We start from the raw sequence: 17,218 nt of genomic DNA on the forward strand, positions 1-17,218 counted from the left end.
TGAAATTCTTACCCATACCTTTGTTACCTACAGACCCAACTATGGCAACATATTGCTGGCCAACCCTTTCATATTTTGCCCAACGCAAACTTGAGGTCATTCAAACTTGGCTGCCGTGTCCTAATTCGAACTAGGTCCTGTTCACCCATTAAGCTGCCAACCAGCATTAGTTCCCGGTTAAGCAACATCTCATTTTCAAAATTCTTAACCTTGTTTCCAATTCCTGCATGGCTTCTATCTCTCTGTAATCTCCTCTAGCCCTGCAACGCCTCGAGATCGCTGCACTCCTCTAATTCTGGCCTCTTGAGCATCTGTGATTTTAATTGCTGCACCATTGGTAACCGTGCCTTTAGCTGCTGAGACCCTAAGCTCTGAAATTACCTCCCTAAACCTCTCCTCACCTTCCTCTTTCTTCCTTTAAGCAGCTCCTTAGAAGCTATTCTTTGGCCAAGCTTTTGATCATCTCCCCCAATATCTTATTGGTGACTCAGTGTCAAATTTTGTTTTATAATGCCTCTGTGAACTGCCTTGAGAAGTTTTACCACCTTAGTGCTATATAAGTGCAAGTAATTGTTGTTTCTTATGATATCTTGGTCTTTATTCCTACATCTTCTATTAACCCCTGCTTCAAGGAATACCAAGTGCTTTCCCCAACCAGGAGTTTATACCAACACTTCCTAACCTAGGAGAAATTGTTTTGCCAACCTTAGAATAGTTTCCTGTATGCTAATGAACAAAGATAAGAACCATGTCAAGAAAGAAATGTGAAATATATGGAGTTTTTTTTTAGAAAGGTAAGATTAAAATAAGGTCTGATTATATTAAAAACAAAATCTTTGTTGCAACATGACTTGACTTCTGGCCACGTTTTTGAAGTTGTCCGAGATCAATGCTGGTACTCCCTTATTGTAATTTAAACAATTTTTTGTAGGTTTTAAAAAAAACATGAAATAAGTGATTTACCTAAAAGTTATATACCTTTATGTTTTTGAATCCTTTTATCTGTTTTCAAAGGACTGTGCACATATTAAACTTTCTGAAACATAAACCTTCGATCTTTGGAGTTTTTCAGCAATTTTAAAAATCATTAATTTGAAAAAAAAACTCTCATATTTCACATTATTACTTATAATGCCAGTGGCAGGAGTTTTGAGCAATGGTGTTTGCTTGCCGAGTCTGGTACCTGTTAAATCAGTTCATTTGCACAGCATTTATCCTGATGCTTTTCAATTCTATTTTTAGAATGCTACGAACAGCACTTGGGGACTAGGCTGATCTGCTGTTCTAGTACTTTGAACCTGCGCAAATACTTAAAATATCCCACATTGCTCTGAACAGCAAGTTATTCAGGCATCGGCAAATGCAGAGAACCCTCTGGCCACTGAACACATGGGTTTGGGCCTGATGAAGTGGACAGGAGATGAGACAGGGATATGGAATTGATGACGAGTAGATTGGCTCTGATGAATGGGGTGGGAAACAGCACCATGCATGTCTAGAAGAGAGGTGCAGAAGAATGGAGCAAGTGAAGAGACCAGGTGGGATGGGTGGCTAGAATAGTGGGAGGTGCTCATTCGCGATAATTGAATTGCTTTATAATGTCAGAGATGACATCAATAAAGGGGTGATTCAATTCATTGGCCTTGTGCCAGTGCTCACATTTCAACTGCAGCAATTTACTCTAAGCTTATTGCTCTGCCGGTCACAGTATCACTTAATGTTCTTGTTTTAAAATACACATTCATTTTCCTTGGTAAAAGCTGCTGTAATCCCTGCCTCAATATCCACTTGTGGTATAACATTCCATATTCTAATAACCCTCGCTTGTGGGGGACAAAATCTTCTAACTACCTTCTTTATCCTCTAGTAATCTTGAGTTTATGCCTTCTTGTTTTTGATTTAGCAATCGGTTAAAATAGTCTTTCAATATTTAACCTCTAAAAACTGTAACAATCTTGAAAACTTGTATTCAATCCCTGTTTACCATCTCTGTTCCTGTGGTGGTGGGGGAGTGGAGTCCTAATTTTTTTAACCTTTCTTCAAAACTGTAACTTCTCATTCCTGGTATCATTGAAGTGAATTTTCATTTCACCAGAACAGCATGTTAATACTCCAACTATGATGTAACAATGCCTTGTACAAACTGAACTACAAATTCCTAGCATTTGATTTCAATGCCCCCTGTGCATAAACCCAGAATCACATTTGTCTTTTCATGATCTTTTCTACTTGCACTGCCACTTTTAAAGATCTGCCTATCTGTATCTCTAAATCCTTGCTCCTCCATTCAGTTCAGAATCTTGCCTTTTAGGTTATGCTTAAATATACTACTAAACGTTTCCTTGCATTGAACTGCATCTTCTATCTATCTGCCCAATCTGCTAACCAATTTCCTGTTGCACTGTTCCCCGGTGTTTTGGACTTCCCTTTTTAGTATCCGTAATCCTTAATTAGAATCCTTCTTATGCCTGGATCATTTACATTAATACAGATTGAGATCCCAGAGCAGAATGCTAGGGCACATCACTACTTGCACCCCACCTATCCATATTATTTGCCCATGTTCTCTTGCTGTCTCTACTCATACAGCTCTATACCGTTTTCTACGATATGCCATTATTTTTATAATTGTGTGAAATTTTAGCAAATGCCTTCTAAAAATCCATATTCACAGCATCTGCTTCATAGATGCAGCATTCATTGCTCATTCAGAGAGCTGGCCCAGACACGGTGGGCCAAGTAGCAGCCTCCTGTCCTGTAACAATTCTGTGATTCTGAGTATCTCTTTATCTAAACAATGTGATTTTCTCAAACAATTAAATCAGTCAAACATGACATGTGGGTTACAGATCCCAATTAGCTCCTTGCTTTCTAAGTGTTAATTTAATTCCATATTATTATGGACCTTTTATCCACAACCCTGGATGAAACTGAATGATCAGTAATTTCCTGGCTTACCCTTTCTCTTTTCTTGGCCAGGGGTGTAACATTTGCACCCTCCAGTATTTTGATGTAATTCTGGTTTCTAAAGATGCTTTTTGAAAAATTATACTTAATAATCCTACTGACTGCTCCCCAACCTCCCCATCAGTTTGGTGTGCATGCCTTCTGGGACTTGGTACTTGTCTGTTATTAGACCTATTAACTTTATCAAAATAATTTATTGTTGAATATTTATCTCCAGTAGTGTCCTTTTCATATTATTCTTAGGTAATTCTCCTGTTATACTTCCATCTTTGTTTATAAATACTGAAGCAAGGTACTTATTAAAGCATCTTTTTAGGTACACAATGTCCCCTTTGTAAGTGGTCCCACCTTTCAACGATATTTTTACGAAATGAGCTTGTAAAAGCCCTTTCACAGCACTCATCTCTTTCTATATTTCTAGTGCTAGTTTAGAAAGTTAAGAAACTGTAGTTGGTGGGATAATATCAAGCAGTTTTCACCTTTTGCTTTTTGAAACCTGGCCTGTCGTAATCATGTGACTAATATACCACATGGTTTAGCATATACCAATCAGCAATACCAAAGGCACTCTGCATTCTTGTAGATAAAACCACTTGAATAGCTTACAATAAAAGGGAAAGTTTACTGTGGTGATAATCTAAGTATATGGTTGACCTTTTGGAGGCCAGATTCTAAAATGTTAGTTTTATAATGTCATTGAAAAATCAGTTCAATAAAATGAGCTGTTTTTGCCACTTAAGTAGCAATTTGATAAAAATATATTTTATTGTTGAAATTCATATACTGTCCTTTTCCTCTTTCAGTCTACTTTGCCTCACAAACTGGTTGCTCGAGATGGCTCAGTGACGCAATTGCCTCTGTATACTTCACCATCTTTGCCCAACATAACTTTAGGTCTGCCAGCCACAGGTCCCTCTAGTGTAAGTACTTGAACCATCTGATATTTCACATGTACCATTAATAAATTACAGTGGAAACATCCAGTAGACAATTTGAAATCTATTAGTGGCTAGCCTTCCATTTCATTTATTCCTTTAGCTCTTTTGGTAGAAATTTTTCTGGCAGCTGGGGAACTGTGAGCAGATTCAGCATTTGTGGGCAGATGCCATCAGTTGTGTTAAGCAATCCTCCAACCTGCAGCCATGTAAACTGGAGGATGTTGCCATTGCTCCTCCCCACCACCCCCCACTTCCATTGCACAAATGGATGTGATGGAATAAATGGCAATTTAGGGTGATTTTCTTCTGTACTGGTTCTGCAATGTACCTTGGAGTTTTGAAGCACAGGTTTACACCCATGTTTCTCCACACAGTGAGTTCTTGATCTTGGGTAAGCTGTTCGAGGCACCAGTTGAAGGTTGGACAGTTCCTGCCAGGATTGAAAAGCAGGCCTTATTGCCCCCTCTCCCAACTCTGCAGGCATTCATTTCAGCAGTATCAGTGATCTAAGAGCAGATAGATATGCCTCTTGTGCAGGAAATTGGAGAGAACTATGCTGGGAAAAACATTAAACTTGTTGGGTGGATTTACTTATTTTCATAATTTTTAATACACTCCACATTGGATAGAACCCAGGGCACAGTCATACTCTGAGGCCTGATCCTGAGATTCACTAGAGCTTTGTGAAGTTCAAGGAAGGAATCTGGTTCAAGGTATAATTGCTGTTGTCTGAACATTTGATCCTTGCACTAATTGCAGAGTGAATAATAAGCAGTGCTCCATTGCACATTACACAAGTGATTCTCCTGATATATTAATCCGCCCAAAGGGAAGCAAATAGTTTTTGTTAAAAAGAAAAATTCTTGGGGTGTAGACAATGCTGGCAAGAAAGACCACATTTGTTGCCATGAGGTGATTCAACCTTCTCCTTGAACTGCTGCAGTGCTTGGAGTAATAATGCTCCTACATTGGTACTAATTAGGGAATTCCAGGATATTGAGCCAGTGATGGTAAAGAAATGATGATATATATCCAAGGCAGGTTGGTGTGCGGTTTGGAAGAGATCCCTAGGGTGATTACCACAACACTGGCTCTCATCCTTTTCCATGGTAGAGGTTGCAGAAGAGGGTGGTGCAATCGAGGTAGCCTTGATGAATTGCTAAATTGCATCATGTGTATACTGCAACCACTCTGTGCTGGTGGTGGTGGGTATTGAGCGCCAGTCAAACTCCTCTGCTTTTGATGGCATTGAGCTTCTTGAGCTGCACCTCACCTCACTGGCATTCAGCTTGTGCTCATGTCTGGATCTTGGCTATGATGAGATCAGCCACCAAGTTGTTCTGGTGGAACCTGACCTGAGGGTCGGTAAGCAGGGTATTGATGAGTAGAAGTTGCTTGATGGCGCACTCGGTGACTCCTTTCATCATTATTGGTGATTGGAAGGAGGCTGGTAGGATGGTAATTGCTGGCCTAGATTTATCCTATTTTTTGTAGGAGGGGCATAACTACACTGTTCAGTAGTTACCATTGTCCTAGCTTTACTGGAACAACATGGCTAAGGGGACAACTAACGCTGGTGCACAGGTTGTCAGTCTTGAAGCCTGTATATTGTCAGGGCCCTTTTCTGCATTCATTGCACTCAGCCATTTCTGAATGTCGGGTGGAGTAAACCCAGACACTGGCATCTCCAATGACGAGGAAGTGGTGAAGTGCAATCATCCTGTCAGTACTTTTGGCTGATGACACTTGCAAACACTTCAGCCCTGTCTCTTGCAATCACACCACAGTTCAGGATGGGAATATTCAGCAAATTGGTTCTGCCTCTAATTGGATACAACAGAAATGGCATCTGTGACATAGACTCCTATTGAATTTTTAAAGTTTTATAATTTCATGAAGATTTTTAAAATTACATACTTTGGTAGAAATGGTATGATGGATTTTATATTCAAATGTATAATTTAGCATAATACTACATTTCTTACTTGTAACAATTTATTTGAAATACATTTCATTATTTTTATACCCAAAAATAATCAATTGATTTGTACATGTTAGGATTTCCCCATTTGTGAACTTTGAAAGAGATGCACAATATTCACTGATACTTCAAAGATGAGTGCCAAACTCTTTGTTCTACTGAGGTTCCCCTGAATTTCTATTCAAGCATTGTTTCAGTTAATTTATCACCATCTTAGTCAGATGTATATTATAAAATTTCTTACATATCCATTATAGTGGAGAATTTAACTGTGGTCATTATTATTAAAATATTTTGTGCGATTATTCACACAAAACATGTATGTGATTGTTCAATGTGTTTTCTATTTGCGTGCAGGGAGCCTCTGGACAGGCAGAAAGTGAGAGAGTGGGCATGCAAGGACTCCCATTGAACACTCCATTTATTGCTGGTACTCATCTGCCACACTACATTGCCACATTGGATAAAGATGGCAGTAGTGGGCATACACCTCTCTTGCAGCATATGGTCTTGTTGGACCAACCTACACCCCAGAGTCCACTAGTAACTGGTAAGTAACCTCGTAAAGGTGCTTTGAAGATTCAGGTATGTATAAGAGATTCATCTTTTCTAATTATGAAAACTAGGGATTCAACAGCATGAAGAGAGTATCTGGTACATATATTTTAAGTAAAAGGAAGAAAAGAGTGTGCTCATGTGAAATTCCTTTACCTTTTTAAGCAGAGGTGTTAATATCTCTTGAAAGAGCAGTCGAAGGAATTTTCTATGTACATATTAAACACTTGTAAGCTAATACTCACTATTATAGTTGTAACCTCAGCCTGTTCATTTAAAATCAGAGCTGAGTCATCCAAGTCATTCTAGCATAGCCACCAGCAACTAGCTCAAAAGCTGTTGTGGCAGAGGCCCAAGAAGTGGGTTGACTGTCTGCTTGTTTGCTCAAGCAGCAGTGTTTGGAGGGAGGTAACAAGAGAAAAGAAGATAACTTCAAAATTTGTGAAGATGTTTTTCTATTTAGTAAAAACATTTGCACCTTGGTGTATATGACCTAATTTTGTTGACCTATAGGTGGATTTTGTCCCCTACTAAAACAGCCCCTTTCTGCAGTCGCACGTGTTCTGATGCACTGTTCCTTTTCCCAGACCCTTCAATACCTGTTTAACAAAATAACCGCACTCTGAGACTGAGCTGTACAGGAGATTAAAAAACTGCTTCTATCACTCAGGGGCCTGAGTTTGAACCCAACCCAGACTGATGGGATGTCTGTTCTCTCTGACAGTTGTCAGTGTCCCATGTTTCCAGTTCCTGTGGATTTCACAGTGCAATATTTCCCATAATTGGCCACACTTTGACACTATATTGTCAAACTTAGTCAAAGAGCTGGTGTGGAAAATGGAAATGTTACTTTGGTGTGTAGTAAGGATTGATGTCCTGAAGTTGAGAATTAATACTTCTCCTTGGGGATGCACATGTTTAAAACATGTCTTCCAGTGGTTCAACTGGAATTAAAGAATCAATTACATTATCTGATGCTGAATGGGAAATCTGTGTGTCCTGGACAAGATTTCTTCCATCAAAAGCAAATGAACTGGTTATTTATCTCATGACTGTTGAAGGGATCTTGCTGACCCTAAAATGGTATCCTGTTTGCCTATGTGATGATGGTCATTGCATTTCAAACTAATTCTTTCTATGAAGAGTTTTGAGATGTGGTTTGATATTTTTCTTTGACTACTGGAGCAAAAATGTCCTGAGACTCCTCATTCCTGTTATTAGTTACCAAGCCAAGGATGTTAATTACCAATCTGTGGCATTTTGCCAGATCTTTAGGTTCAGTTGTGGTTGTCTGGAAGTTTCAAAGTTCACCGTCAGCAATGAATTCGTGGAGCTCATGACTTTTTTTTTGTCAGAAAGATCAAGAGCATCTGGTCAGCTGCCTTTGTCCCTTCCCTTCCTTCCCCTAGTTCTTTGGGACAAACAGCCCCTAAAGTTCCCAGCCACCCTGACCCAGAACTCTCATCTTTCTTGAGATTCTAGCCCATCTAATGCAGTGCTCTATCCAACCTTATCTTGTCCATGAGATCCACTTCCTGCCCTCTGGATCTGTTCCAACCAAACTTTTGACCAACTTACTTTACTGTGTCTCATTTTGGATGTCATTACTAACAATTCTCTTTCCTTGGGTACTGTCGCTCTAAATCTATCATCCACATCGCCCCCCTTCCTCAACAAATCTACCCTTATTTATTTGCCAAAAGTACTGCCTCATTTCAAACCTCTCTTCCTTTTCCAAAGTCCTTGAACATTTCGTTGCTCCCCAAATTCATGCCTATCTTTTTCACAATTCCATACCTGAATCCCAACAATCAGGTTTCTGACCTATCCACAGCACTGAAATGGCCCTTGTTAAAGTCACAAATGACATTCTTTGTGACTGACTGTGGCAAACTGTCCCCTCTCATCTTTCTCAGTCTACCTGCAGCTTTCAGCAGTTGACCACATCATTCTCTTTCACCTCTCTTCTGTTGTCCAGCTGGATGGAACTGCACTAGCTTGGTTCCATTCTTAGGTATCTAATTCTAACCAGTGAATCATCTGCCACGACTTCTCTTCCACCTCTTAGCCTATTATCCCTGGTGTCCCCTAGGGTCTGTCGTTGGCCCTTTTCTGTTTCTCATCTACATGCTACACCTCAGTGATATCATCCAAAAAAGACAGCATCTGGTTCTAAATATGTGCCAATAACACTCAACTCTGTAGTCACAACCACCTCCTTGGAGCACTCCACTGTCTCTGATTATCACAATGCTTGCTTGACATCCAATATTGAATGAGCAGCAATTTCCTCCAAACAAACATTCAGAAGGCTGAGGTCATTATCTTTGGCCCCTGCCACAAACTCCATTCCCTTGTTCACCATTTCACATTGAGCAAGACCATTCACAACCCCAGTGTTGTACTTGACCCCGAGATGAGTTTACGACTAGACACCTGCACCAACACCAAGACAACCTACTTACATCTCCATAGCATTGCTCAACTCCTTCTCTGCATCAGCTGATTTGTTGTTGGAACTGTCACCTATCTTTGTTACCTCTAGACTTGACTGTTCAGTGCACTCCTGACCGTCTTGCACACTTCATAAGCTTATACTCATCCAAAACTCTGCTGCTGGTATTTGAAGTTGCTCCAGATCTACTTCACACATCACCTCTGTGCATGCTAACCTTCCCCAACAAACAGCACCAGTTTTCAAATCCCTTATGGTCTCGCCCCTCCTATCTCTGTAGGCTTCTCCAGCTCTACAAGCCTTTGAGATCTCAGCGCTCCTCGAATTTTGGCCTCTTGCCTTCCCTGATTTTACCTGCTCCACCATTGGCAGCTATGCTTCCAGCTACATTGACCCTAAACTCTGGAATTCCCTCCCTAAACCTCGCTGCCTTTTTACCTCCTTCCTCTTTTAAAACTCTCCTTCAAGCTTTTGTTCAACTTTTCTGATTTATCCTTCTGTGGTGCAACATCAAAAATGTTTTTATTGATATTGCTTTTGTCAGGTACTTTGAAACATTTTACTATGTTTAATGCACTATCTCACTTCAGTTGCTGATGAGGAAATCTTAATTGACAGGAATTTTTTTTATAATTCTTGAGTATTGCTGATTAAAGAGACATGCTGTTGAAACTTTTCATCTTGCACTCATCATGTGTGAATTAGATTTGGAGCAAGTTCAGGCATGGGCAGCAGAGTTTTGGACGAGTATAAGTTTATGAAGCGTGCAAGACGGAAAGCAAGGGGAACAACAGTTTCTGCTGCATGAGAAGAGAATGCTGATTGGTTGGCGAGTGGACTCTGGTACAGGCATTGTCATAGAGAATGCACCAGGGAACAGTTAACTGCCAAGTTTTTGTTCAGATTCAAACCAGGCAGGTTGACTCTGGTCAAGGAATTCCCATGGGGAGCGAACCAGGGAATTGCTGTCTCCCAAGTTTTTGTTTAGTTGAAAAAGGCACAGTGTGTGGATATGGCCCTTCTAACTGCAAAGGACAGGGCCCTGTGTGTGAATACATGTAGCTTCCAACATATGTAAATGAGCCACTCTGCAAGCCAGACTGATAATCTTAAATTGGTTTCCAGTATAATTCTTAGCGTAATTAGGATTGTTTAGCAAGTGTTGTCCAATCGTGGAATCACATCGAATGTTGGACACTATGTTTTTGAGTTTTACAAGCACGGGCAGGTTAGGTACGGTCAGTACTTTGCCTGTTGCAAACAGCTGAAGGGACATGCTGTTTGATACGATCTGCCAGTTGTTGGCACGTACAGCCTACATACCTGGCATCACAAAGAGACTGAAATTCATATACTATATTATTCATTTGTGTGACAGGCAGAACATGCTTGACGGCAGCATTCTGTTAGCGGAGAATACCACTCGTGTTGCTATTGCATTGTAACACCCAAGAAATGGCTGACTTCACCTGATGCTCAAATCTTTGATACGCCTTAGGGTAAACTGAGGTAGACTGGGCACTTTTCAGGACCAAAAGTGGTGGTCTTGGGTCCATTTATGAGTTTGCACGATATACAGCGAGCAATGATCTGATTAGGGTAGCCATGATCCTGCAGGATAGCTTTGATGCGCCCTTTTTTTAGCAACAAGCTTTCATGGTGAGCAAAAGGCTTAGGCCCGATTTACAAGGTTGCGATAAGGCCAATCTTATGGCGTGTGGAACTGTAGGAATCCTAATGCGTGTGTGACATAAATGACCCATTTTTAAACTGAAATGGGTCACTGCCATAATACGTTGCCTAAGGCAATAGAAGCAATAGAATTAGTTGCAGCATCCCTGAGTTAGGGAGGACAGATTCAATTAGTTTTACACTCTTGATGCTATCTAGTGATTCCAGCTGAAAATCAAGAGAGGACAGGATCAAGCTAGGGTGTGAAGCCCCCATGCCGGTATTGAAAACCTGTCAACATTCACTGAAGAGGCTCATAGTAGTGGTTACTTGGATCAATTAATGGAATTGGCACATTTGGAATCATATATCAACATTGAGTCAATACTTTCAGACAGAGAGAGAAAATTAGTGGAGGAAAGGAAGGAAAATCAGTTTATTTTCTAGTGGACTGTTAATGCCGGTTTTGAGTTGCAGATGCCAAACTGATGAGAAAAATCTCTCTGGTTATGACGTGGAATTCAACCGAAGTAGTCAAGAGAGGTTGCATGCTGGAGTATCAGCGATGTAATCATCTAGTGTCTTTAAATAGCATATACATATTGAAAATGCTGTGACAATTTGATACTCTATATTGTCCTCTGTTATATGGTTCAGTTCTGGCAATAAGTTTAAAAGTGACGACTTGAATTTTGCCAATCTTTATAGTGCATAAAAGTAATTTTTCTTTCCGTAGAGAGTTAGTTCTGCTAAAACTGTTACACTACAATCAGTTGGAATGTTGTTTTGCAGATTAATTTAGATTTGTAGAACTCTTTAATGTTGAAGTTTTTGTTGTTTTAGATTTTTCTCCTGAAATTAAAATACTTAAAACAGAGTATTTGAAGTAGAAAATGGCTGGCTACAATAGCCTCTTGTTGCCATAATTACTCAACAGCCATTTTTCTTCCTCTCCTTTTTTCTTCTGCTGTTTTCTGCATTATATCTTAGACTGGTATCTTTCAGGATTGGGAGCGTTGCCCATTCACCCACAGTCGCTTGTTGGCCCAGACAGAGTTTCACCTTCCATACATAAGCTTAGACAGCACCGTCCATTAGGAAGAACACAGTCAGCGCCGCTTCCACAGAACGCACAGGCCTTGCAACAGCTGGTCATACAGCAGCAACATCAGCAGTTCCTGGAGAAACATAAACAGCAGTTCCAGCAACAACAGATTCACATTAACAAGGTCAGTACTGAGGTAGCAATTATATGCCAAATAAACCTAAGGGCTCAATGTGCTGATCAGCATACATTATACCACATCTGGTTCAAAGAGATGAAATGTATTTTCTTCATGTCAGCATGGTAACTTACAAGTAAGGTTTCTATTTGTGAAGGTCATGTGAAAGATTATATCTTATTAGAGTTAACTTGTTATTTAATGCTAGTGTGTGACTTTTAGAATAAATAAGGCTATAACCCATATTGCATTTTTAAAATCATTTTCTGACGTGTGAATCTGATTGACACAGCAATCAACCAACATGCTGCAGGATAATAGATGTTTAGCTTGCAATTTAAATCAGAGCCTTGAGATTGAGTCATAGCCATTATCTCACCACAGCTACTTGTTATGCATGAATATTCATTAAATTTGTTTTCCGTATTTCTTGCCATTATGCCATTTGCATACTACGTATAGTAGAAGTATACTAATCTAGATGAAATGGTAAAGCTACTAAATAGGGTGACAATTTTTTGGGCATCATATGGCAGGAATTCATACTTTTTTTCTGATGATGATGGGTGATTAGTAAATATTTTGTAGAGTAGGACGAAGTCTGGAATGGGTCAGACCGTATAGTTTATCAATGGTAGTGTCACAAGGAACTTGCAAAGCTATTCTGTAGTTGCCTATGAGTACTTCATTTTCAAATTATTAATCAATGGATACTTTAAGGGAACTAGGCCATTCTGGTCTAAGAAAACACAAGAAATAGAAGCAGGAGTAGACCATATGGCCCATCGAGCCTGCTTCGCCATTCATTACGGTCACGTCTGATCTTGGGCTTCAACTTCACTTCCCTGCCATATCCTCCATCCCCCGATTTTCTGAGGGACCAAAAATCTGCCTATTCCAGCCTTAAATTTATTCATTGATGGAGCATCCACACCCCTCTGGGGCAGAGAATTCTAAAGATTCACAATCCTATGAGCGAAATAATTTCACCTCCTCTCAGTCCTAAATGATTGACCCCTTATCCTGAGACTGTGCCCTCCCCCCGCCCTGTTTTTGATTCCCCTACCAGCAGAAACAATCTCTCAGCACCTACCCTCTCAAGTCCCTTCAGCATCCTGTGTGAACCAATGAAATCGCCTCTCATTCTTCTAAGCTTCAGAAAATATGCAACCAATTTGCTCAACCTCTCATAATAGAACAACCCCCTCTTCCCAGGGACCAATCTAGCGACCCTTCACTATACCACCTCCAGTGCGAGTATATCCTTTCTTAAAAGTGGAGACTGAAACTGCACACACTATTCCAGATGTGGTCTCATCAAAACCCTGTACAACACTAACAAGACTTCTTTATTCCTGTAGTCCAATCCCCTTGCAATTAAGACCAAAAACATTTTTGATAAGGTGACAAACATTTAGATAAAACTAGAAAGGGAATAGTCAAAGGTGGAAGTTCAAAATGCATTTGTATACAAGGTATTGTGCATTGGAGCACCAGAAGATGAAAATGATCGGTTAAAGGTCCTTTCTTCTTCTTGACTTTTCCTTGGGTTAATTCTCTCGCTCGTTGGGGCATGTTTCATTTTTTTCAGTGGTCACTATATTGAAACTCCCACTTGTGAACAGACATACAGATTGAAAAATAGGACTTATTCAAAAACTACGGTAGCCTGATTGCTAGTTAAAGAACTATGAAAGACTAAAGGAAGTTAACTTTCTAACCAAACAACAACTTGCATATTCTAATTTAAAATGAATTCTGTGAGGTGAATTTTACAGAGGAGTGGGAAGCAGGGGAGTGTGTTGGTCACCAGTACTCTGGGACGGCCTTAACAATGTGAGAGTGGGACTTCTGCCCCTCATGGACAGGAAGCTCTGCCCTCAAGCTGATTAGCCAGCAGCTGAGTAGTCTCAGCAGTGCCAGAATGCAGTGGTGGGCACTCCTGGGACTACAAGCAGTCTTGAGAAAATCATCCATGGATAACAAACTGAAAGGTAAGTCTGAGATTTTTTTGGGATGGTTCAGGACCCTAGAGAAGTGAGGGAGGGGGCTGTGGGTTGGGCTTTAGAGACCAGAGAGGATGTACCATTTTGGGGAGGTGCATCTGATGGGCATACAGGACCCCCACCAAAGAAGTTATTTCCCCCCTCCACCTTCCTTCCCACCTTTTACCCCAAGTTAAGAAAGTGGCAAGCTGACCATTTCTCTTCCGCCTTCCCCCACCGGTGGTATTATGGCAGAGGCAGAAAGAGGCCCTTAAGTGGCCTTCAGTTGGCAACTCAAGGGCCTCAAGTGATCTAAGGGTGGGCAGGCTGGCTGATTTCTTACCTGCCCACCATAATATAAGGACTGCTAGATTTGGGTGGGAAGGCGGTGGTCTAGCCATCCATTTTATTTTACGTGCCCCCCACCTTTAAATATGCTGGAGGGGAGGGCTGTAAAATTCATCCCTATTTAATGGACTCAAGACCACATTTATATAGCATCTTTAACATGGAAAAATGTTCCAAGGATTCAAGGAATTTCATGGAAGTGTAAGTGGACAATAGTTGATGATGAGCCAAAGATCCTGATATTCGGAGGAGTAACTGAAAGCTTGGTCAAAGAGGTCTGTTTTAAGGAGGGTCTTAAAGAAGGACAAAGATGTGGAGAGTGTTAGGGAGGGAATTCATGGCACCCTTAGTGGAACAAAAGGAGTGGGGTGCACAAGAAGCCACACTGGAGGAATGCAGAGTTCTTAGAGAATTGTAGAGCTGGAGGATGTTACCAGAGTAGGATAGGGTGTTTCCACAAAGGGTTTGAAATGCAAGGATGAGAATTTTCAATTCGAGCTATTGGGGGACTGGGGCTCACTGTAGGCCTCTTGAGTGTAGGGGTGATGGGTGTGCAGAACCTGCTGCAGGTTATGATACGAGTAGCATAATTTTCCTACCCGGGTGGGGGCGGTGGGGAAGGGGTAGAGCAGCAAAGACAGGGTTCGGAAGGCCCAGTGGGGTAGGAGGGAGCTGTGGAGCCTGAATCTGATGCAGAAGTCTTTTTTTCTCTCTGCAAGACTTGGAAATGGCAACCACAGAGAATGTAAATGAAGATGTCAAAACTGAAAATTCCCAAAATTAGTGAAGTAGATTCTACACTGCACGTTATTTATTGATTTGGCAAGTTAAGAGAGTGGGATGTTAAAACTTTTGCACTGGAAGTGAAAATGTAGAGGTTGATGACTTCCAATCTCCAGCACAAAATAAATTACAGAATTCTTCGCTGCATTAAAAAAACTCACATGACCCAAACTTTTTTTTCTTTATTTGGTGAGATGCTATACTATAATTATCTTTAAAATGCAAGATGTTGCAAAATACTTGCCCATTGCAAAAAAAAGAAAAAACTCAAGACATAAGAATCTTTCTTAAACAATGCAACGTCAGTATATTGAGAATCAAACATGCAGTTATTGTGAAAAATGTTATTCATTAACTAACTAGACTTAGAACAACCGTGTTTAGATTAATTAGCATTTTAAAATTAATTTAACAACTTCCCCCCGCTGCTAATTTGTACTGGTACGTTTTTTGTGTATAATATGAGCTCTCCTTTGAATCAAATCTGAACGAGAGTCCGTGCAAAATAGGATGAAACAGACATATTAATTGACATGTTTTGACACAGCACAACTAACTACCCAGGAGGGTGCAGCAAAGCCCCAGTCTTGGCTAATTATAGTGAATCTGTGCCAGTTTTCAGTCACGGTGGCCTGCACATGAAGGAACTTGTGGGGGCCCCACAGCCGCCCAGTGTTGCTGTAAGGCAGTTAGGAAGGCCCCTGCTGAGTGAGTGAGTTCGGGGGAGAGGGGGCTGGGAAGAGAGGCATGTGAGAGAGTTTGTGTTGGGGGAGAGGGGCATTTTACAATGTGTGTGTGGAGGGAAAAGGGACTTCACTGAGTCTTCTGCCACTAGGGAATAGCCAAAACCTACATGAGAATATAAAATAACATTTTTACAAAGTACTTTAAAAACACATTTTCATATTTATATGTTGACCTATAATACGTGAACTTCATATACTGAATGTTACTATGCTGTTTTATTACCGTTTTGTTTTTGTTGGCATCGAGGGTCATGTTAATTTTCAAGAGTTTTATTTCTTTGATCATGGGATATGGGCATTGCTGGCAAGTTCAGCACTTGTTCATTTTTAATTGCCCTTGAGTAGATAGTAGTGAGTTAAAACATTGTAAAATAGTTTACAAAGCACTGCTGTAGTCCTATGTTTCGCTTTGCATGTACATCACCCAGCAAGGTCCTGTTGTTGGTATGGACTGCATCCTGTATCATATGGATTAACTGCATTGAATGCTGAGGTCACTTTGGTGACTTGATACAAATGTTTTGGTCCATAGTACTGACGGTAATAGCAGGTAAACAAAGAAAAAACTAACGGTTATATTCACTTGAAGTCTAATAATTTCACCTATTTGAAGTGGCGTAGAAACATTTGCATTTACTACAAAGCATTAAAAGTGCCATAATTACATAATTCCTTATTAGCCTGGACTTCTATTTTCAAGATTTATGGTGGTGAAATTGGTATAAGGGCAGTAGCTGGGAAAGAAAATTGGCTGCAGTGTAAAATGGGCTATCAATTTACAATCCATCTATTTTGTGATTCTGGAGTAGAGCAGTTTCACCACTTGTGTCTCTATTCATCTACACCCTGCAACATCTTCCCATAGAATCTAGATTCCTTTTTCTTCCAAAAATGTATTAACTCTCAATTCTCCACATTAAATAACCTGTAGCTCTTGATATTCTCCTCTACTAAACTTGCCTTTTGCATTTTTTCCTCATGGTTTACAAGTAAAACCTTATTTTGTTAATCATTAGCAAACTTCAACGTTATACACCAAATCATCAGTAGAGCAAATCTAGACCCAAACTTACCTGGAATATGCCACTTCCAAGCCTTGACAACCTGAGGAATACCCGTTAATCCTAAACTTTTTACAGAACCAACAGCTATTCATGCCAGTACTATACACCTGAATGTTTTAACAAGCCTCACCTTATGGAGTGCTTTCTGAAAATTCAAAATTGGCTCAAAAGAGCTCAATAAATGGCTATTAAATTGGGATAGACTTCAATGGTTTATGAGTAAATAGCAAAGCATAGTTTTATATTTGAAATTGTAGCTGTATCATGAACCTGTAGTTAATTATGAATTCAATTCCTATTCTGTTTTAGATGGGTTTTTGGCCTTTTTACAGGGATGTAGTAAATTTGAAAACAGGAAAAGATTTAAGGAGTAAAATGAAAGGAAATGTTAAATATTACATAGACAATGCATGGGAGGGGATATTGTCATGATATCATGGGCATTCATTTTAATAACCTAGTACTCGTTATCCAGCTTTTTGTAAGAAACTGTGTGGGATAT

At 40.1% G+C, this 17,218-nt stretch overlaps 1 protein-coding gene across 1 annotated transcript in view; it reads left to right on the forward strand.

The window, feature by feature from the left end:
• hdac4 (histone deacetylase 4) overlaps positions 1-17,218 on the forward strand; it is a 458,769-nt gene that overhangs the window by 334,776 nt on the left and 106,775 nt on the right. Inside the window, exons 10-12 of the mRNA XM_078551420.1 lie at positions 3,771-3,887; positions 6,244-6,436; positions 11,558-11,796. Coding sequence (XP_078407546.1) covers positions 3,771-3,887; positions 6,244-6,436; positions 11,558-11,796 — 549 coding nt within the window. The remainder of the gene's footprint in view (positions 1-3,770; positions 3,888-6,243; positions 6,437-11,557; positions 11,797-17,218) is intronic.

Source organism: Cetorhinus maximus, chromosome 11 (assembly GCF_964194155.1).
Source record: "Cetorhinus maximus chromosome 11, sCetMax3.hap1.1, whole genome shotgun sequence".
In the NCBI taxonomy this organism is placed as follows: Eukaryota; Metazoa; Chordata; class Chondrichthyes; order Lamniformes; family Cetorhinidae; genus Cetorhinus; species Cetorhinus maximus.